This window comes from Polypterus senegalus, chromosome 6, assembly GCF_016835505.1.
Source record: "Polypterus senegalus isolate Bchr_013 chromosome 6, ASM1683550v1, whole genome shotgun sequence".
NCBI lineage: Eukaryota > Metazoa > Chordata > Cladistia > Polypteriformes > Polypteridae > Polypterus > Polypterus senegalus.
In genome coordinates this window covers 47,832,977-47,856,497 of record NC_053159.1, presented here as the reverse complement: position 1 = coordinate 47,856,497, position 23,521 = coordinate 47,832,977, and the positions used below count along the sequence as shown (strand labels likewise).

Here is a 23,521-nt window from a genome sequence, read left to right as displayed (position 1 = left end):
TTTTCTCTGGAAGTATATTGCCATTGAAAATGAAAACAAATGCATCTGTTAGTTAGTGTATGTGTTTGCTGCTAATTCACAATTCTAGAGGCTTAAGTTTGATTCTAAACCCAAACACTTTTTGTGTGAAGATCACACATTTTCCTTGTGTTCATGTGAGTTCCTTCACTTTTGTCTCATAGTTTTCCTTAAGGCTAAGATAGAAGACAGTACAATCCTTAGTCACAGCTATTTCTATTGATTCTACCTTGGCTGTTCCAGGGATGGGAACTTCATCCAGCTCTCAAACAGGCAAATAACAATTCTGCCTTCTCCTTACAGGCATTAAAAAGAAAAAAAAATATATAAATAAATCAGCAACATTATTTAATGATTTCACTTCCTGTGTAATAGTAAAGAGGCCCTTCATAAGGCTTTTTGAATTTCTAGTCATTTTGACACTGTTATGTTGTTTCAAGCAGTTTACATCAGATTATGTTTCATGTGAGAATGACAGCTGTGAAGTCATGTTAAATAGGGAGCTTGCATTGCAATTATTCGGGCAAAGTAATAACTGTTTTCCTTAAAATATAATGTACATTGCTATATTTTTATATGGTATCCGAGAACAAGAGCAATCCTTAATTAATCCTACATGTATAGGATTTCACCTTAGTATCACTATATTTATAAAAAATGGATCCTATACTTGCATTTTAAAAATAAAGAACTGATTTTTTGTTCTATCGTGAACTTATTTTATTTGAAACAAACAGTTAATGCAACACTTCCCTAATTTTAACAACATATATTTTTGCAGGTGCAACATATCTATTATACTACATTAACAATGCTATCAAGAAGTTAGCCTTCATGGTAATAACATTAGTTACATTAAATATTTTGGATGACTGTCATTCATTATTAGCATCACTGAGAAAATATACATTTTTTCTAATTGTAAAGAACTTTAAATACAAAAATTATTATTAGAATTTTGAGGAGCACTGGGTGCTCCATGTGTTAGCCAATAAAAGGTCTCATTTTTGCTTGAGTTCTCATTACATCCATAATGGCTAACATAGTACAACACCCTAGTACTAATGTCATTTACATAAAGTTGCGATATTCATTAAAACAAATACCTACCTACATAATCCATTTGAACTCCTAGATTACAAATGAAATGTTATATAGGTACAGTAATTCTATATCAAAGGATAAAATGGTAATAATCCTACATTCCACAATATAATGGGGAATACCATTTACAACTTTGCTTTGAGCAGTAAAAATGCTAGAGGTGTCTTTAGTGCAGACATCATTTTTTACACTCAATGAACATTTCAGCCCGGTGGCTGCTTGGGAGCTTTACTAACTCACTGCAATGTCCAAGAAAAGAAAAGCTGATAAATAGAGCAGGCAGCTGTAAAAGGGACATGAGGCATAACATGCAATTGTGATGAGTAAAGAAGTACCTGTATGTCTTGTTTGCAAAGTAAAGGTGATGGGATTTGTTTGTTGATATAGTCCAGGCTAAGCTGGGTATGTAAACTGTTATTTCTGGGCCTCAGTAGAATTGAGTTTGACACAGAGTGAGAGACACCTCAGAGAGATGAGTTTAAAAGCTACTAGTTTTGGTAACCTTGCCTTGATAAGTGGGAATCAATGGCTCTAAGGATGTCTGGGAACTGGTCTTGGATTGAGGTGTTTAAATTTACATGTATGATTAAAACCATGCTAGAAGGTGTCTTTATTTTTAAAGCTTCTCTCAAATGATTTGCTAAACATTTTCTCTTAATTTGGAGCACCTGAAGCAAACTTTATTTGAATTATAGAATGATAAACTGAAGAGTTTTTTTTTTTTTGGATAAAACTACTGTTACATAATAAGTTGTATACATTAAGGAGAAGTGTATTTAAGGCTCTTGGAAATCTGCAACAAACCATGGAGTCATGTAGATGAAGTAGAAACTTTGAAAAAGCATCTGGATAAGATATTGGGACATATCAAATTTGATGGATTGAGTGGTCTTTTCCTGTTTCTCCAACTTGTTATGTTTTTATGATCTTTTTGCATAATTTGTTTGTAAAAATTCTTTGCAAAAGTAATGGTTAGTTTTTATCAAAGGGATTCACAATAAAATGTTAATGTTTGAGGAAACAAACTAGGGGTTCACTTATTTTCAAACACCACTCTAGATTAGATTAAGAGGCTGTCTCCTGCAGTTATAATATCTCTTCAAAATCTTTTGCATTACTGCTATCATTCACAAAATCATATGTTGCTTAATTCTGATGATGGTGTTTAATTTTAGGCAGTTGTCTCCTAAACCTTTCACATATTCTTAATTTAAGATCTTTTATGGTATTTCAGGTTACGTTAATTTCTTAAACTGCAATTTTCCTAACCAACATCTGTAATTTCAGATTCTGATATTGTGCTAATATTTGTTTTTTAAAGCATGATTGTCCTCATCAATTATCTCTTCATTCTCAACAAACCTATAAAAATGATTTTTTCATGGCAGACATTTATAAATGTAAGTTTTCAGGTAATTAGATTTTTGGAGTAAAAATGTATGTTACCTTATCACAGTGTTTCCCAAACTCGGTCCTGAGGACCCCCTGTGGCTGCAGGTTTTTGTTCCAACCAGCTTCTGTTTTTAATTGAACTCCTGGGCTAACTAAGTGAACTGTTATTTCCCAAGTTCTGTGTTTAGGGAACAATATAGAAATTAGAAAACTAAGTTTGCTAAAAAAAAAAAAAATTAAAATGTACCAAGCAGTTATATAGGAATAATGTATTTTTTTTCTTTTTAACAGTATTTTCATCTTGATTTTCTTTCTACTTTGCTAGGTCTTCTAAATGTTTAATTAATCTATTATTTACTAATTAGTGGGTCTGACTCTAAAGTAGTTGCAGCCTTTGATTATTCATTGTTGTTTGACTGGGTGTCTGATCTGCTCATTTTAAATTGTCATTATTAAGATACAACAAAGGGGGAAAACTGCACAACGAAAGGGCAAAGTAAAATGAAATCAACAAAAGAGAGTTAAGCATTTAAATCTATAGCAAAAACAGAAATATTTCTAAATGTCTTATAAATATAAAAATCATGCTGCTGTGCTTTTCTGAATGTTGAATAAAAGAAAAAAAATACTAGCTAATTAAATGAGCTCAGTGTTATCAGGTATTGTCACTGATTAGGAATCTGGTTGGAACAAAAATCTGCAACCACAGGGGGTCCCCAGGACCGAGTTTGGGAAACACTGCCTTAGCATAACCTCAAACTGTTTAAATTTGGGTCATGACATATATATTAAGGTATACCTGCTCAAATTCCTTGAAGCAATGTTTAATTGTCTGAAGAAAAAAGTTGCAAAATCAGTAGCCAAAAATTCTTGCTATAATTCAAGTTTCAGTTTATGCTGATGTTTGTGTCTTATTTACCTTCTAAACTTTCTTAAAGTCAGCAGTGAGGAAGGTGATCATAAATGAAAAGCTTAATCTATGATGTACAGTTTGCTCTCTTTTTCAAAACATAGTACTTTACAGATAAGATGGTGCTTTATTTTTCCCAAGGGGAGAAATAAATTATTTTTTTCCCCCAAGGGGGAAATTTAGCTTTTTACAGAAGTTCAATAAATAAACAACTGCTTCAAAACCACACCAGAATTACTAAAACGAAAGAAAACTTCTGATTTGACTAAAGATGAAAAGAGCAGTATCGGTGACGGTAATGCAGTACACAGGCATGTTGTCGATAGCATAAAGGAGCTCCAGTAGAGTTTCTTGACACTCTGCTGAATAATTTATTGGCTGATAATAATCAGTGCCAGTATGTCAGAAAGGATGTGAAGGTTTGTTCATAGTGGAACTCAGTTTTGTTTTCATTCTGTCCTTTGGTACTACCTCCAGGGGTCCAGAGTGGATCCTATAACCAAGCCTGCCTTTTAATTAGCTGGATGATTTGGTGGAACTCTCTTGAAGAGAAGTTACTGGCCCAACACATCACAGAATAGAAAATCACTCTGGCCAACACAGAGTTGTAGATCATGGAAAAGATTAAACACATTAATGGAGCACAGTCTCCCAAGAAACAGTATCTCTGCCATTTCTTATATAGTTACTCTGTGTTATGAAACCAGTCTGGCCTGTCAATAATGTAGACCTTCAAGTAGTGATAGCAGTGCACTAGCTCCACACTCAATCCCTGAATTGTGAGTGGGTATAGAAGCTGATTGATGTGGGAAAAATTAGTAACCAGTTTCTTGGCTTTGCTGATGTTAAGTTGCAGACAATTTTCACAAAGAAACAGAGCTCTACCTGACTGCTATACTCTTCCTCACCCCTCCTAATCAATATACCCTTTAAGTGCATAATCATCTAAGAATTTTTGCAAGTGACATGAAAAAGGCGTTATATTTATAATCCAAGGTGAAAAGGAAAGGAGACGGGACTATTCATTTTGGAGCTCAGTGTAACTCATATCCATGTAGGAGACACAGTCCTTGACTTCACAAACTGAGGTCTGTTGACAGATAGTCTATTATTGAGGACACCATAGGCTCAACCACCCACATATGCCTGGCCATATCCTTTAACATGGATGTCTGGCTGGTTTTGAAAGCCCTGGATAAATAAAAACACATAATCCTCACAGTGCTGCCAACTTTGTACTGTTGTCCTTGTGGAGAAAACAGATAATTGCTCCTTCCACTCCAGTCTCTCTCCAATAGGAAAACTGCATTGGTTCGAAGTTTTCTTACACAAGAGGACTCATTTACTCCATGAACAGCATGTGAACAGTTTTCATGATGTTGGATGTAAGGGTTACTGGACTGTTTTCATGAAGTGAATAGGTAACAGTCTGCTTTGGAGCTAGAACAACAAAGGATGTTTTCCACAGCAGTGTCAATTTAGTGACAGACTGAACACGACAAAGTTGGTCAGCATAGGCTTTAAGATCTTGAAGACTGATTCCATCCAAGGCTTTTCCTGTGTATAGCCTCCTCAGTTGTCTCCTCACTTGGTCATTACTTATGGACATTCGATACTGATGATCAGGGGTGGACTCATCACTGGCCATATCAGATGAAGAGGCAGGAGTTGTTGATGAAGTAGGGATGGTGTGTGGGAGTGGGGATGTGGGGAATTGGTCATTTGAAAAATGTGGTGGTATGAGAGAGGGCAAATCTATTAGAAAAACTTGTCCAAGGCATTAGCATTGTTCACATTCCCTTCTAAAACCTAGCGCTCTAGATTGCCCAGTCCAGTAAATATGCCCATCTATTCCAAACCTATTTCATGTTATACTGATTGAGATTTTTCTGTTTTAGCGCTATAAGGTTTCTCTCCTACACTCAGCCTTTTCTTTATAATCCACACTCTTTAGAGCCTCTTTGTCATCAGATTTGAATGCTCTCTTCTCCTCATTCATGTGCTTTTTAACTTCTTAATAATCTAGGTCTTGTGTTTTGGAATGGTGCACACTGTTTTTGAATGTGCAGTAGTGTCGACACAGAAGTTAATATAATCTGTGATGCATTGTCTGGGTCCTTCGATATCACCCCTACAGTATGTGACTCACACATAATTTTTCAGTCTGTCCTTTGGAAGCAGTCATGCAGAGCCACCATATCCTAAAGGCTTTATTTCCTCACTATCCAGGGGGTACCATGTTGGTTTTTTAATAATAGACTTGTAGTTGGGAGGAATATGGATCAGATTGTGATCAGATCAGTGTAAAGGTGCCACAGGTTTACATTAAAAGGCATTTAAAAGTTTTGAATAGAGCAGGTCCAGCTTTTTTCCCCAAGTGGAACATTATACATAGTGATGGAAGTTTATCATTGTTTCTTCAAAAGTCACATGGTGGAAGTAGTGACAGCATATTATAACTTCAGTGTCAACATGGTCAATAGTTAGAGTGTTCTTTATAGAGTGAATAATTTCTGTTTCTGAGTCCCCATTTGCAGAGGGAGGAATATAAACAATAATTAGGGTGAATAACACAAATGAATTACTACAGCCAGAATTTCAATTTCAATTTTAAATATACATAGAAAAGCAAGATTTTGTAACTCAAATTACAATAAGCATAATTTGTTTTGAGAGCTCTTATTAGAGATTTTAAACATATAAAACTAAATTTATTTACTTGCAAATATAGTATTTATAGATATACATAGAAGGATGTGCAAGAAGTTTTGTGATTGTGCTAGTTCTTGCTAGTGATGGTTGTCAAAGAAGGTCTATGATTTTGTAACTCTTTTAAGATGTAGGATAAATAAGAAAGAACAAATCTAATTGAGTAAGGCAGAGGATGCTGGTGGTGGTAGCAAAGCATTTTATATTATGTCAGATGATGAAAACAGAAGTGGCAGATGTGATGATAAACAAACCTTTTGACATCAGACTTAACAGTTTTCTAAAGCTTTTTTTGCAACACTTGGTGGACTCATTTTTACCTTCTGCTGCTTTTGCTCTCTGTTCTCTTTATATGGCTATACCTGTGTTCATGTTCAAATCACCTTTTCCATCCTGCATTTTATAGGTGCTATGTCTATTTTTTCATTTCTATATAAAATGTTTCTCTCAAGTGCACTTATTTTCATTCTATCACTGTGCTTTGCCAATTAATTTTTTTTGTCTTTAGATCAGTTAGCATAACTATTGTGTGTGAATACATTGTGTCAAAAATGTTTTCTTGCTGCTTTAAATTTTAATCTAGTTTGCTCAAAGACATTGTGATTGCATGCTTTGTGATTACTTGAGGTGGTTGGGTAGTGTTTAAATGTTTACCAGAAACAAGATGTTTACAGATTTAGTTGTTGCTGTTTTCTTTTGTTGTTCCATTTATTTACCTGTTCATTCATTTTATGAATAAAAACTTTACCATACTATATAACAGAGATCACTTAATCATTGAGAAAGCTCTATTTTTTCACTATTTTGTCTCATTTGATACATTAATTATAAATCGAGAGACCAAAAAGTAAGAGAGAAACCCCTGAAACAATATTTTAGGCAGAGACGCATTTCACTTCAGAATGCAATTTGCAAGAAACTCGTGGCTACATGAAGCTAATCAAAAAAACAAAAAAGAAAAAATAGAGTTTAGTCTAAAATTCTACCAGGTATTTTTCACTAGAAGACTGAACTCGGAGAAAAGCTACTGCATGTTATGTATAAGTTTATGTTTGCATATTCTGCATGAACTTATTTGTTTTTCATATAGGATTTCCCCATATTTATAGGTAATACCAATCACAAATGATCAGGAAGGCTTCATTTAACTGTGGGTTTAAACCTACTTTGTAACGCCTTTCCTCTAAGCAAGAACACAGACTGAAGTCTTTAGTTTGTTGTCCTTTCTTGTTTGTACTTAATAAACAATGCACTGTACGTTATACAATGTTGCCTTGTTTTCCATTTGCATCGCTGGGAAGTTTCCACATGTTGTTGATTTGATCTCTACCATTTTTTTTCACTGAAAATAGACTTCTTTATATTTTTTTCACTCTTTTTTTTAATGTAATAGCATTCATTTTCCCTGCATGGAGATTCACGTGGAAAAAGTCACAATATATATCTCAGTTAAATGACAAACGGCTGTCAGTCAGGTCAAAGCCATGTTCTGTTTTGTTCTGTTTGTCTTTCTCATTTTTCAATTAGGCTTTTGCTCATGGCTACGTCTCAGCACCTACTTAATATTTCATGAGGAATATGTTGTGGAGAGGCTAAATATGTGTCTAGGTGGACCTAGTTTCTATTGTTTAATTCTACAGAACTTCCATCTGTCTGCAGTTTCCTAATTCTTAATTCTAGTGTTTCAATTATGCTTATTGGTGTCACGTCATATTAAGTTTCAGGAGTCCATTTAGTCTATTGGCTTTGGCTTTGTCATATTAAGCACATGTGGTAGTGGATCTGTGATTAATCTTTCTGTGTTGCTGTCTACATATCATATTACCTCAAATATCTTTGAATAAAAGCTCTATAATATCATACTGTATACTATGACATTAACAGTTGTTACTTGCCTCATTAGCTCCAGGTTTTTTTTTGATGATGTACATGTTAACAATGAGATGCTACAGCATTTTAAAGGTCTTTACCTTCGCTTTCAGAACTATAACAATCTGTAGTGGTATCATTTTAACTTGTGAAACGATTGAGCAGAAACAGTATAACAATAGATGCATAGCAAGTTGTGTTTTTTGTTTGCTTATGGTTCTTCAACTTTCACTATCCCACTCTTGTAGCAAAATGTCACTTAGTTTAGGTTTTAACATATAATTCCCTTTGTTGCTTACCCAGCATCCTAAGCACAAAGTTCAAAGAAAAAAACATCTTACAACAAGTCTTAATTTTAATACTATGTACTTTAAATCTTAAGACATTAATTGTACTGCAGGGTTTTTCAACTCAGACCCTGAGGAGACACAGTTTCAGCATGTTTTCCTTCCTGCCACTCTCCTAATTAATGAAACTTTCTGCTACTAATTAACTTCTTTTCCCTACATTTCAATTGACTTGCTTTTTGAGACTCGGCCCCTTAATTGTTTCTTTTTTCCTTAACTTGCAGCCAAAAAAATGGGATGTGAAGTGAGCCAACAGATGACCAACTAAAATGGGATTTCAAACCCCAACTAATTTCACTCACATCCATGTGTTAATTAGATGCCAGTTCTTGTTATTAAACCCATTATTTATTTCCATGCCTTGTTGGTACTCTTATTCTGCTTAAGCAGACACTTCCAAATGTTTACTTTTTTTTTTCTAAAGACATCATCGAACTTTTTGTGGGCTTGAACAGATTGATATTTATTAGAACTTGACCTTTGTTTACTTTCCAATATTATATGATGGACGCTGGCTCACTTTGCATCTCATTATTTTTTGATTGCTACTTAAGGTAAAATAAACAATTAAGCATTCTGTATAAATGACCACTCATTAAGAAGATAATTTGAATGAAACCCTGCAGCCACTGTGGCCCTCCAGAATCTATGTTTGTACAGCCCTGGACTAGGCCATGAGAGGTGCCAGGTACAGAACATTACTTAAGATTTCTGTTTAAAGAAGGCACAAAGGAACATGCTTTTCACCCCTTTGCTGTTGACATACAGACTAAAGCCATTAACTGAGGGCAAAGGATGTTGGTAGTCCATCTAACTGAAGCATGTGATAATTGTTATTTATGCGCTGTTGTCGATTACTCCACCTATTAGTTGATTACCAAAACTGGTGTTTTATTTGTCATTTTCAAAGAGGCGCATTAAGGTCAGAATAGGCTTAGTTGGTGAAGTGACTAGTTTTTGCTTTTTTTAATTCAAAACTCCAGGCAGGACAAGAACAACAGCATATGGTAGAAGTGCAACCAAAGTACTTGAGCCAAAGATAAATATATCATTAGGTAGCCAACTAGTTCTGAGGTTGAATCATATCTAGGTGTTAGGTATGTGCTGCCTCCACAAATTTTTTGTTAATTTTTCATTAAAGATAACCTATATAAAGAAGCATAGCTAAATCACAAGAGGGGGGCTAACAGCACATGTTGTTGTTTTCTTCAGTCAAAAAGCCCACAGCCTATAAATAAAATTGTTTATTATAGACTCGCCCAGTGCCTCTGGCTTTTTTCGTGCCACCAAAGAGAGGAATTGACTTTACAATCAACTGATTCAGTTAGTCAGACACTCTTAGTGTTTCAGGGTTCTCCATGTGTTCTCGGCATGGTAGCCGTGCCATCATATGAAACACGTTTTTTTTATTTAAGTCCCCTATTTTGCATAGTTAATCTTTTGTTTTTGTCTAATAAAACACATTAATTGGAAATAATAGGTAGTACCTAAAATGCACAAACACATATAATAAGCTTTGCATTGTAGTATATATATAGTAAAAATAACTTGTTGAATTAAGTAAAACTTTGAATTTGATGTGGTTTACATTTTTTTTCTTCTTTTAACTTACAGTTTAAAATAGTCAGCTACATTTATGTGAGTAGCTTAACATTTTCTGCATAATTGGAATTTACACAAAAAAAGAAACATTTTATATTAAAAACTGAGTTTAAAATAAAGGCTAATAAAGTACAATAGCAAAACAAGAGTTAAATGTTGAATCTGTTTTGTGCATTTCAGGAGTCCAGGGGTATAAATCTATTGCAGGGCACTATCAAATAAACACACATATGCACACACTTTCTCACATGGCAAATTAAGAACTGCAACCTAACATGCATGTCTTCAGAATGTGGGAAGAAGAATGGAGTACGCAAATTAGAACACCTTTTCACACTGTGCCAATGTCTAAAAACAAATCCGGCCTTTTTCTGTTCCAGCAAGACCGTACATCTGTGCAGATTATTCTGTACTTACCATGTAATTACCTGTATAATTACAGAGTAACTAGGTGTTATTACCATGTCCTTACTGTGTAAAAGAGTGAAACTCTATAATTACGTACTCAATTGTAATTGTTATTCCACAGTTTTTATAAGTATGTATGTATGTATATAAATTGTGGAATAACAATTATAATTGTGTTCTTTACCTCAAAATTACATTGTGTTACACAGTAAATACAAAGTAATAACACCTAATAATCCTCTGTAATTATAGAGGTAGTTACAAGGAAAGCACATCGTAAATTAGGGACACCTAATCTAAGCTGATATGACATGGTTTGACAATTTCTGTGTGTAAGAACTCAAATGACCTGCACAGAGCTCTATCTCAACCCTACTGAACACCTTTGAGATGAATTGCAAAGTCAGCTGAGATCCAGGTCTTCTTGTTCAGCATCAGTACTTGACCCCATAAATGCTGTTTTGACTGAGTGGGCACAAATTCCCACAGACGCACTGTAAAATATGATAGGAAGCATTCCCAGGTGAGTGGAGGCTTTTATAATGCCAGGGGTTTGGCAAGGGGTGGACTCCATAATAATCCCCTTGGTTTTGGAATTGGAAGTCCAACAATCTCTTATAGGTGTAACAGGTTTCAAAAAACTTTTGATCATATAATACAAGTGAAATGACTTGAGTCGAGTTTTTCTTATTAGGTGTAACACATTGACACATTTTATCCTATAGTTTATAATTTAAGCTCTAACTTAAGTCAAATAAAAATAGAACAATATTATTTAATATATTATATAATTGAACGTCAATAATTAATATTTGAATTATTCCTGTAGAATGTTTTTACTGCCTTGTTAGTTTGTGACTGCTTTTTATAACATCAATGTTCATCAGTCATACTAGAACAGACCTGTACAGTCCCTAACAAGCCTCTGAAAGTTTCAACAGTTTGATACAAACAGTTACATTTTGTAATAACAAAAATGATCATGTGCTTTGATATCAATAATGTTGATACCCAAAGCACTCACCATCTACTTCTTATAAAGTGATAATTTCTTAAAGTATAAATTAATTGGAGTAGTTGTAAGTGAGCAACAAATGTAGCTTTACAAGTAGAATAAGGCAATCGATGCCAAAATGAACAAGTAGTTTCTGCGTAATCTTAGGATGACACGAGGGGTTAGGAAGAGCAGGAGGACTCTTGGAAGACTGCAATTTAGATAATTGTTATAGATAATTTGTATTAAAAGTGTTTTATACTATTTATGTTATTGAAATGTTTCTGATGATTTTAAGACAATGTTTTTTGCTTTGTTAGTTTTTTTTTTTACTTTTTTTGATAGTTTTCAAATTTCCACAATGTTTTATTGTTATTTATTTATCATGTTGGAAGTTTTTTTAGCAACATTGACATTTTGTTGATCGGTGGTATTTTGTTGTTGGAGATATGCTTATATTGATACCATGTAATCCCTTGAAGTATTCCTTGGAGGGTACTGAAGATGGCATTGTGCTACTGTAATATCCAAAAGATGTCTTGATTTTTTTCAGTGAGACAGGGCATTGCAACAGCTCTTTTAACTAACAACTTTTGGTTTAGGTTTTAGGCTTTGGTGCTTTAATATTTTTGCGTTTTTCCTGGTATTGACCTCTGCCCATTTACTGATTATTCTTTTGATTTTTCATCCCCTGGCACATCTCCTTTCTGCAATGCCTTCCTGAAATAACAACACAGTTATCAGTCAGTTTGAATCTGCTTCTTCCAGTTTTAGAGTTGTAAGTAGCCAAAGTCTGTCCTCTGGGGATTAAACAAATGTCTGAGTACTTTTACCATATTTCATGAATAATTATTAGGGCCAACACTTGGTTGCTTACATTTTAGTCATCTGTCACCAATCGGTTGATGAAGTCTGTATTGGATTCTATGTTTAAAACATAAAAAAATCAACCCTGGGTAAATCATCCACTTACCACTAGTACTTAGTGAAACAGTTAAGTGCATGAATACACTGAGAAGAATATTTATCTTAAATGTGGATGCAGATATGTGACCTGATTTTAAAGATAAAGACAATGCAAAATTCAGTGTTAGCAAGTCACATTCTTAGATTATAGAGAAGTTGGCACAACTAAAATATCAGAATATTTAGTTTAATATGAAAAAGATCAAAGGCTTCTTTTTAGTGAAATATCACATTTATTTCCCTACCTACAGAGTAATAGAGTTTAGCTTGAACCAGTGGAAGATTTCAGAGTTCTTTGCAGGCATTATTAGATTGATTACTGGTGTTTGGTGCTGGTGCTGGTGTTTTTTTTAAACTAGTAAAGTTATAACATTAAAACATAATTGTAAAAAACTAAGTAAAGCAACTGCTGAGTACTGCAGCTGACATCCTAATTCTACGGCCTTTGCAATAAATATTTCAAATTAAGCAACTGTTTTTATTTAACTCAAACAAAAGAATTTATCCTACTTAGGAGTCAAACCAGGGTCTTCTCTCTCTCTACAGCATCAATACAATCTAATCCAATGAAATAATGTAGTCACAAACATCCTTTTCACTCCACTTCTGTCATCTGTGCCTGTATTTGTCTTGTTTCCATCTATTTTATGATTTTTTGAACCCCCTTATTCCAGTACAGGCTTGTTGCGGGTTGGAGCTATCCAGTGAAAGGCACACTAATTCACTCACACTGAGCATACAAATGACTTACATGTCTTCCAGTTCTGCTAACCTGCATGTGTATCATATTGGATCTTTTTATCTAACATCTACTATGAAAAACACAAACATTTACCCATTTTCCAGCCCACTGTAGGGTCATAGGGACTTGGCCTTGACAATCCTAGTCAGCTCACCAGTGCATCACAGCACAGACCCCTTTGCAGTATAGGGCCAATTTTGAGTTTAAAATTACCACAATGTCCAAAATTTGGGATACAGGAAGGATAATATATTTGTGACTGATGCTGCTGACAAAGGGCAGGTACACTCTGGACAGTTACCTAGGGTAGAACATTTATAAAACAGAATTTTGGAACAGGAGTAGCAATTGCATATTGCAACAACTGCCAAATTACCAACTGCATTTGCATAAGTTCAACAAAAGAAAACAGGAAGAACAGGAAATCAGTAGACCACCATATTCACAGAGATATTGTCACCAATCAAAACCCTAACATTATCAACACTCCAGTATTAAACTACATCTTACAGTAGGTTCTATCTGTAGTTTCACCAACTTTACAGCATGGCATTTACTGTATATCTTAACAAACTATGCAAATCACACAAAATATCTTTAAATACTGGGCTATTGAGAGATTTGCAAAAGTGATGATATTTCAAGTATAAAATCATTATACTTGTACAGTTCATGCCTTTTTTGTAAATGCTGATGGTTTTTGTTAAGCTTAAATGTTATAGGTATTATTAAAGTTCAGCTTCATTCAAGGTCTTATTATACATGGAGGATTAAACTCTTTATATCTCACTCTCCTGATACTCTACAAGCTTTTGTCAAAAAAGTAAACCAACAATTTAGAACACTTATCCTAATTCTGTATGTATATAGTGTAATTTAGTATACCTGAAACTAGAAACCTGGCTTCTGAAAGAGGAAGGCTAACTATCGCAGGATTCATCAACATTGTCAGCAAAGTTTTTTATCACCTCATTAAAATCTATCACTTATCTATACTTTAATATGAATAGTTTTGCCCTTTGATACCACTTAGAGGTATCTATTTGATTACTTGTTAAGCCACTATTATTTTCTCCTTGATCATCTACAGTCTATAAAAAAATATACTGCTTTGTGATGATTTATGAAGAGCCAGTCCATTTTCATGCCCATTATCTTTGCAGAAGTTTTCTCTGCATTTAGTGCACATAACAAATTTACTATAATCCTGTTTTAGACTGTTAGATAGCAAAAATGTAACTGAAACACTTCATGTGTTATGTCCACATTCCTCATGCTTTTGGGTCACATTATTTGGGAACAGGTTGGCCAGATGGCGTGGTAGTACTGCCGCCTCACAGTAAAGATACCAGGGACTTTCCTGCATGGAGTTCTCTCGAAATTAATGTGACCTTCTTAATGGTGCTCCAGTTTCCTCTCATAATCCACAGACATGCAGATTATGTAGACTGGAGACTGTAAATTGGCCCCAGTGTGTGAATGTGTTCACAATGCATTGGATTGCTGCCCTGTTCAGGAGACTGCTCCTGCCTTGTGTCCTGTGCTTGCTGAGATCGGCTCCAGCCCAGTGCAACCCTGATCAGGAATAAGCATTAGTAAACAGTATTGTATATTTATTGATTATTCTCTGTTCAGAGCTTTTTGCAATATAGTCTTTGCCTATGTTGAGAAAGTCTTGGAGTCACAGTGGTTCCTAATCCACTAACAGCTCTGTTTGGGGTTAATCTCAATGAGACATTACTGTTTAATGAATAATCTACTGTTAAAATTTACAGAACACCACTAGCATGCTGTCTTTCACTCAGCTGGAAAATCTTGACTCACCTAACATAACACCAAGAGAAAAAAATGCTGTATTTTATTTAAAATTTCAGATAATTTTACAAAGAACAGTTCAAAGCTTTCTTTTTATCAATCTGACAAGCATTTTCCCTTGATTTTGTTTTAATTATTTAAGCATATTTTGAGCAATTGCTAAACTTTTTCATATTTCAGTATTTTTACAGTGATTTATTCAAAATAAATATTCTTCTTTCTAGGTGGGTAGGGTAAATGGTATTTGATATCATTTGAATGGAGTGCCATGTTTTTAGGCTAGAGTTTAGCACAACATTTTAACAGTCTGAAGGACTAGTAGGATAAAAGATATGCTACTCTTGGCAAATCTCTACTAGTCCTTCCTGTAAAGCACACCCAACAATATCTAATGAACAAAAAATATTTTTTGGAATTAGCATCACACTTGTTCTAGGGAATTTAAAAGCAGTCATTCAATAAAATCTGTCCCATTTTTTAAATTGGAACAAGATTTTTAAAGTTGAAGATGTATGAGCAAATATAAGGGATGCTGTTTTAACATTTAAAGTTTTGTGTTAATTGCTATTTCATATTTTCAGTATCTACATGTGTATTTTAACAGGTCAAAATTCTAGTCTGTACATTTTTGGTTTTGAAAATTAAGGATTTCTCCCATGTATTTTTTTAGTAATAATTAAGTTTGAATTTCAGATGCTCAATATATCTTTAACGTGTTGGAATTAAATATGTCAAATTGTAAGTAGAAGTTTGAAATTCAACTTTGATTTGTCAAAAATGTTCTTGCTAATACAGCATATCTAACTGAAAGCTCCATTAATGGAAACAGCTGTCAGTGAGAACAGAATTGCACACATCATCAATGCAGATTCCATCCATCCATTATCTAACCCACTATATCCTAACTACAGGGTCATGGGAGTCTGCTGGAGCCAATCCCAGCCAACACAGAGCGCAAGGCAGGGAACAAACCCCGGCAGGGCGCCAGCCCACCGCAGCAATGCATATTCCATCTATTCAAAATGTAATTACAGATAACTCTAAAAATGTAACTGTTGAAGATGTAATCGTAGGAATCCAAAATTGTAACAAGACAAAACATAAAGTTAAAACCATTTGCCTAAATATGATTAGTGAATATGTAATTACAACATCTTAGACTGGAACCTCTCAATTACTGCTTATAATATGAAGTTCATTATAGATATAAGTAATTTGCATTCTGACCAGTCAATATTAAATTGTTGATGTCTTGCATTGCTATTTTAAAGTAGGCCTATAGGCATATATTTATTAAATTCACATTGTATGTAGTAAAAATGACATTTTTAATATACACAATAAAATTTTTATTTGACAGTAAATAATTTTGACTAGTCAAAGGAAGATATTATATGTTAAAATGCCTGGCAATCTGAGCATGCCTGGTATGCTGAAAAGGAAAGCAAAATATAGCGAGCATCAATAAAAGTATAACCAATTAACAATCATGGAGTCTGCTGGCACTTAATGAGAGAATTGTTGCATTTACAGTTTAACTTCATGGATGAGATGTAGCACAATTAAAGGAAAAAATCAGTGTGACTGGCAGCCCTAAAAAAATCATGAATAAAAAAACACATTTATGTATTCCTCTGCTGCTTGTCGCATATTTGCTTGTAATTTTCCTCACTATACTCCTTCCGAAGAAAACAAAATCAGTGACTCAAAAATAGATTTATACTGCATTGTTATCACCATAGCACATATTCTTTTGAAGACCTAAAGTATCAGGTCAAAATGGAATCAAGCATGAAATAAGATCAGTTAATTAACAACATAAAAGTGAATCTTTGAAAATTCCATAAAGGGCCTATACAAATAACAGCTTCAAAGTTTAGGCAATTGTTAAAAATTATTATAGTGAAAAAAATAGTAGCCCTTTGGTTCCATTAGTGCTATGAAAAACTAGCCAGACAGTACATTTTATAGCTTTTGACTAACAATATATATCTAATTAATACCTTGAGTATGTCTTACTGATTTGTAATTGATTAATATTTATGTAATTTTCAAAGAGAGTAATAAAAAATCTTTAGAAAGAATCACTTTCAGTAGGTTTGCCATTTTGACATTATCCTGGTTTATTCAATGTACTTTATAAAGGAGTTATACCCTGCACTCCAGGGAATGAGTAGACAGCTCTGTTCAGACACAACATTTCCAGATAACCAGCATTTTAAAGTATAGTCCAAGCACAGTTGATTGACTGCCATGCATAACAAATTTGTAATAAAGCATTACAGGTTGGATGTTTGGACTTTCTGCCACATACTGTATCTTCCATAAATGACAAAGTGATATTTGATTACTACTTTAGAGCACAGTTGAGATTTTCTCATACTGAATAATTCCACAGTATCTTCTTACATAAACAAATATACTTTTGTTCAGTGCATGTTCTTTTTTTGAAAAAAAATTAAGAAGGTGATTTATAGAACAAATTCTCTTTTTAAACTTTGCTTTATTCTCTAGACAGTATGACATGTGAGAAATATATTGAAAGCATTGTGTTGTGGTTTCAAAATGATCCCTTGGCTGGGTACCTCTGTAACAATTGTTTTAAAGTAGTGCATCCTTCATTTGTTTGTTTTTTTTTTGGATGAAAGAAGGTGGCTTCTAATTGAAATGTGGCATAACCATTAGATACTCATAATGCTTGTCAAAACTGCAAATTTACGTTTACTAAGATTTGCTCCCTCTGATGGCTTTATTTGGCACTATATTTATTTTGGTAGATTCATATTATTAAATGTTAGAATGGCATGTGTAAACTTGAATTTAGATATTTTAACACTCTGGGTGGTTTGAAGATGGCACACTCCTTGGCACAACTGCCTCACAGCTACTGAGACCAGCATTGTATTCCATTTTTGCAGAGTTACACATTCTGTTAATGTTCGCAAGATGTTGGTTTCATCCCACATCCCAAAGGTGTGTTCAGTATTAACTGGAAACAATAAAATGTTCTCTGTAATGTTTTGGGATCTCATCCAGAGTTGGTTCTTTCCTTGATCTGTGATGGGTTCTAACACTTTACAGCCTTTTATTGGATAAAGCTTGTTGAGAAAATTGATGGATTGGCATGCTTACTTTGGTAATAATATGTTAACTTGGCACTGCTTGAGAGCATATTTAACTGCAGGTTTTAACGTGTACCATCAAATGGATAATACTCCATGCTTGTAAAGTTGTGCGAGGCTATACAAATAGTTAACCCAACAATATAATTATATGCACCAATAGGTCTCTTAAAAACAGCTAATAAATACCAATTAACTTATTGTTAGTATTTTTAAGTCAATATACAAATGAAAAATTACATTTATACTTCACATAATAATAATGATTAACAGTTTATGTTTTCCCCAGTATTAGTTAAATTATTAATATTCATCCATCCATCCATTATCCAACCCGCTGAATCCGAATACAGGGTCACGGGGGTCTGCTGGAGCCAATCCTTTTCAGAAAGTCTAAAATTATTTGATGTTTGCCTTTACATTTCCAGGATAACAATTAGCTAGAAATTTAATTAAATTTTGTGGAATAAAAAAATAGCATCAATGCAAATCAAATGTATTTGTTGCATAGAGCTAAATAAACTAACGTAAATATCCTGCAAAGGTCCAATGTTTGTGCCATGGACACCTGGATAATAACAAGACACAAACTGCATTTTGACCTTGTTAACTTGATTTTTCATGGATTTTTCTTTTGTAGTCCAGCTTGCTAATGATAAATGAAAATGCCTCATGCCTCTCATATACTCCTGAAACTTCTCACACTCTGTTATGTTCATGCCCAATTTGTGTAATATGTTTAAACAAAAGAAAACTGCATACTTATTGTTACCAACATATAATCAGCATAAAACTAGCATTACTAATAGGCATAAATAATAGATCTTTGTGTAAAAGGTTTAAGTATTTAAAAAATGACAGCACTACAGAGAAGTTAATGGTACACTTTTTAGCTTGCTGAACGATATGTTTGCTTGTGGGTCAGAGTACCAAACCTAACTGTTGACCAGTATACAGGTCAATAAAAAATGCACATTGTCACTACGTGGTATAAAACATTACTGTAGCATTGTAAAACAGGAATGAAGGATACAACCTTTTTTAATCTCCAAGCTTTCGAGGCAACTCTGAAAAAGGGGCCTGAGTTGCCTCGAAAACTTGCATATTGTAATCTTTTTTAGTTAGCCAATAAAAGGTGTCATTTTACTTGGCTTCTCACGACATTCATAATGGCTAACACAGTACAACACCCTAGTACTTCTAATCTCCAGTAACACATCCAGATTTCTGAGGTATAAGCTTAAGTGAAAAGTGTTCTAAAGTTGATGAGAAGTTAATATTTTTTCTGTCTTAGCACTGTAACATATATGCATAATATTCAATATGTCTATAGTTAGTACTAGAGGCCAGGAGTCTTTGTGTACTGTAGTTATAGTGTCATCACACAATTTTACGTTGTCTATAGATTTCGTTACTAATGTGGTTATTTGCTTCCTGCAGGTCTGATGATCCCTGTTTTCTGTGTAGTTGAGCAGATGGACAGTCCACTGGAATATGAGGGCCGTGAAGAGCATGCTGAATTTGTATTGGTGCGGAAAGATGTTCTTTTTAACCAACTTGTGGAGACTGCACTGCTGGCTTTGGGGTATTCACATAGTTCAGCTGCTCAAGCTCAAGGTAAGAAAATAATTGAAAACCTGAAAATGATTTACTTAAACACTAATATGGTGAATGAATAATAATTAACATATATCAATTAATTAATATTAATTGATTCTGTCTTTTTCAAAGGATTAATTAAAACAGTGAAGATCAAATTAAAAAGGTGTACCATATAATTTTACGGTGAACACACAAGGCACATATTGGCTGGTGAGAGCACGTGTACCTCTTATTTGAAAACTTTTTTGGGAATGATTGATTTCAAAGATCTTAAATTAAGGTACTTAATATTATTAGTTAGTTTGATACAACTTATTTTATGCCCAAGACTGTACAATTTTGGCAAATTGCCTGATATCTTTGAACCAGCTGTAGAATGATCTTCTTATATAATACACTATCGTGGCTGTCTGTTTGTCTGTCCAGGATTTTATATCACCTGTAGCTTGTAAACTGTTTGACCTATTGACCTGAAATTTGCTACACATATACTACGTGACATCTACTCTCCGCTCTTAGGGTAATGATTGACCTCCAAGGTTATTCCTCTTTTTATTTTTATTTTTAAGAAATTTGCAAAAACTTCAAGTAAACTTTTTTCATGTTGTCATTATGGGGTGTTGTGTGTAGAATTCTGAGGAAAAAAATGAATTTAATCCATTTTGGAATAAGGCTGTAACATAACAAAATGTGGAAAAAGTGATGCGCTGTGAATACTTTCCGGATGCACTGTACGTGCCATATTAAGTGAAAATACTAAGTAATTGTAACACAAACTTAATGAGTTTTAACGCAAAAAAGATGCAGACGAAAGAAAAGAAGAAATGGGCCGCTAGCGTGGAGAAAAGAAGAGCTGCTCAGGAAGCAGCAAGCGCATCAACCTCTGAGCAAACGAATGGTCAACGTACACAGAAAGAGGATGAAAGCTAGGAATGCTCAAGTCAAGTGTATATAAACATCTGTCCTCATTTGCTGATTAGGTTTTGTTTTTTCTTACTTCCTGTGAGCAGAGATACTCTGGATGGGCAGAAACTAATGTTGTTTATGAAACCTTATTTCAACTAAAGAGACAGGCACACATCATTAGTATATCATAAGCAAGCCGTAAACATGCATTATACAGAAATAAGTGTGCTGATTTTAAATCTTAGTAGCTGGAATTTTGACACTACCAAGATGGCTGAGAACTTTACAAAAAAAAAAAAATATAGAGTCACCTCCTATACTTCAGAATCCTTAGCAAAATTACAAAGTGTGTTACTAAAAACAAAATATGTTTTTTGACTTTTGTCTAATTGATATCTTCAGAGCTAAATATTGTCTAACGTATTATGATAAATTATAAGAAAAAAGTGTTAAAGCATTGGATTTTCCATACATTATTATGAGCGTTATACAGTGCACTTTACTTATAAGTATAGTAATTTATTTTAATTGTAAATAATTATGTAATGTCATTTATAACTAATTTCCAATCCTTATGGTATGAATTCTGCGCTAGGCTGTTGACTCATTTAAGTTTATAAGTTTAGCTATTTATATCTTATGAGGATAATACAATATTGGAATTTTAAGTGTAATTTATATGATGCAAGACCTTATGTTGATTTGTTTTATGATCAAATGTTTATTAAAAGGGTAAAGCAACCAAATACAGAAACATAATGAGCACAAAACTTAGTTTTGATTCATAAAACATTTATCAATTTATAAAAATCAACACTTTTTTTTGCAACATGGTCAACTGCACTCTGCAGTCCTGTGCAATTCATTCCAATGATAAACTCTTTTGTCTCTATATCAACTCCTGGCACTTCCTCAAGTACCCGCTCCCACACATTGTTATCCATGCTTACCTCCCTTGACTATTAGGCGTAGACTGTGGTTTACCACAAAGATTTTCTCTATGACCAGTGTATTTCTTTTGCTAAGTTTACACAAAAATAATAACTCTTTGCACTTTTTGTGTCTTTCAGACAGGCAAACCTACAGTATTTACCAAATTACTTCCTTTACTGGTTTGTTTCCACCAAAACTCTGTTACTTTACTGATAGCATAGGCTAATCCTCACACTCACTTGTTTCCACTGGACACAATAAGTTGTAGTTGGTCATAAATCTCAGCCTTTAAATGATCACATACATAATTAATGGAAGTCAGATTGGAACCTACTCCAGTCTACATCTCCATTCTCACTGTCTGTAATTGGTTCCTTTTTCCCAATACTAAATATGGGATATTAACTAATATATTTACTTATATATAGTGCCTTTTCCATGCTCAAGGTGCTTCACAGAGTCTAGAAACAACAAGTATATTTAACATTGGATACAGATGTTTCCTGAATATAACATTAATACAGATAGTTAAAGGATATACAAAGGCATTAAATAGAAAAAAAGACAAAATGCATAATTTGTGATACTGTATATCACACACACAAATTATACTGAGTATCTGAACAGAGAGGAAGACTGAAAGAGGAGGCAGAATGTCAGGTTAAGTTAATAGCCTTCCAGTATGCAGTTAAAGGGCCTGTCACCCAAAGAGTGCAGGCTAGTATGGGGCATAACAAGATTGCCAGAATCAGAGGACCTTAATAGGAAAACAGGAGCCCGGCAATAGAGAAGGTCACTGATGCAGTCCAGCGTGAGGCCATTTAAAGCTTTGTACATTAATAATAGAATTTTATATTCAATTCTGTAAGACACAGGGAGCCAGTGGAAGTGAAGCAGGATGGGTGTTATGTGATCGCTGTTGCTGGTTCATGTTAGGACTCTTGCAGCAGACTTTTGAATCAACTAAAGCTGTGATATAAGATTAGAAGTGGCATCTGCCAGAAGACAGTTATGTTCATCAGTGTGGGATGTGATAAAAGCATGGACAAGTTTCTCAGCATTAGAAAAGGAGAGGAATGGGCGAATACAGAATATGTTATGGAGGTTAAAGTAGGAGAGTTTCTTAATGTGGTTAATGTGGATGGAATCAAAAATGACAGCAAAATTCCTTGCATTAGAAGAAGGTCTGATGAGATCACTGTCAAGAGAGGCTGAAAAGGAACTCATTTTCTTAAGTTCCACTTTAGTGCCAATTTGCAGGAGTTTAGTTTTGTTGCAGTTTAATTTAAAAGAATTCTGCTTCATCCTGGTTTTAACTTCATTAAGGCAAGTTAAGAGCTGAGAAAGCTCTGATGAAGTTTCACTTTAACATTGAAATAGAGTTGAGTATCATCTGCATAAAAATGATAACCCAGTTCATAGCTATGAATGATATAGCCAAGGGGAAGCATATAAATACAGAAGAGCAGAGGGCTGAGGACAGAGCCCTAAGGAACTCCTTGTATGACCGGCACTGAGCTGGATCTGCTGTTGCTAAGACTGACAAACACTTGCCTTTCAGTCAGATAGGACTTAAACCACTTGAGGGCAGTGGCAGAGACACCCGGCATGTTATCCATTCTGGACAGTAGAATGTCATGTCTGACAGTGTCAAATGCGGTGCTAAGATCTAACGAAATGAATATGCTGGTTTGTCCAGAGTCTACTACCATAAGCAAGTCATTAGTTACCCAAAGCAGAGCAGTTTCATAGCTGTGCTGTGCCCTGAAACCAGACTGAAAGAGTGCCATCAGTTTATTAGAAGTTAAGTAATTGGTGAGCTGACAGAAAAGGTAAGTGAGAAATAGGCCAAAAGTAGTGAAGATTGTTGGCATCGAGACAAGACTTTTTTTAACAGTGGGGTTACAGAAGTGATTTTAAAAGTGTCTTGCACAAAGCCACTGTCAAGGGATGTCTTAATTATTTTTTTAACAGTCTGGATTATGGCATGAAGGCAGGATTTAAGTAGTGTGGTGGGGATGGAGTCAGGTACACAGGTAGTGGGCCTCATCTTACAGCAGGTCATTAACAAATGCAGATATA

At 34.3% G+C, this 23,521-nt stretch overlaps 1 protein-coding gene across 10 annotated transcripts in view; it reads left to right on the top strand.

The window, feature by feature from the left end:
- The window catches only part of satb2 (SATB homeobox 2), a 218,572-nt gene that overhangs the window by 78,955 nt on the left and 116,096 nt on the right, over positions 1-23,521 (top strand). For 9 of the 10 annotated variants that reach the window (XM_039755973.1, XM_039755974.1, XM_039755975.1 and 6 more), the window contains one exon: positions 19,439-19,615. In XM_039755973.1, coding sequence (XP_039611907.1) covers positions 19,439-19,615 — 177 coding nt within the window. The remainder of the gene's footprint in view (positions 1-19,438; positions 19,616-23,521) is intronic. The other variant, XM_039755979.1, reaches the window with a different exon arrangement.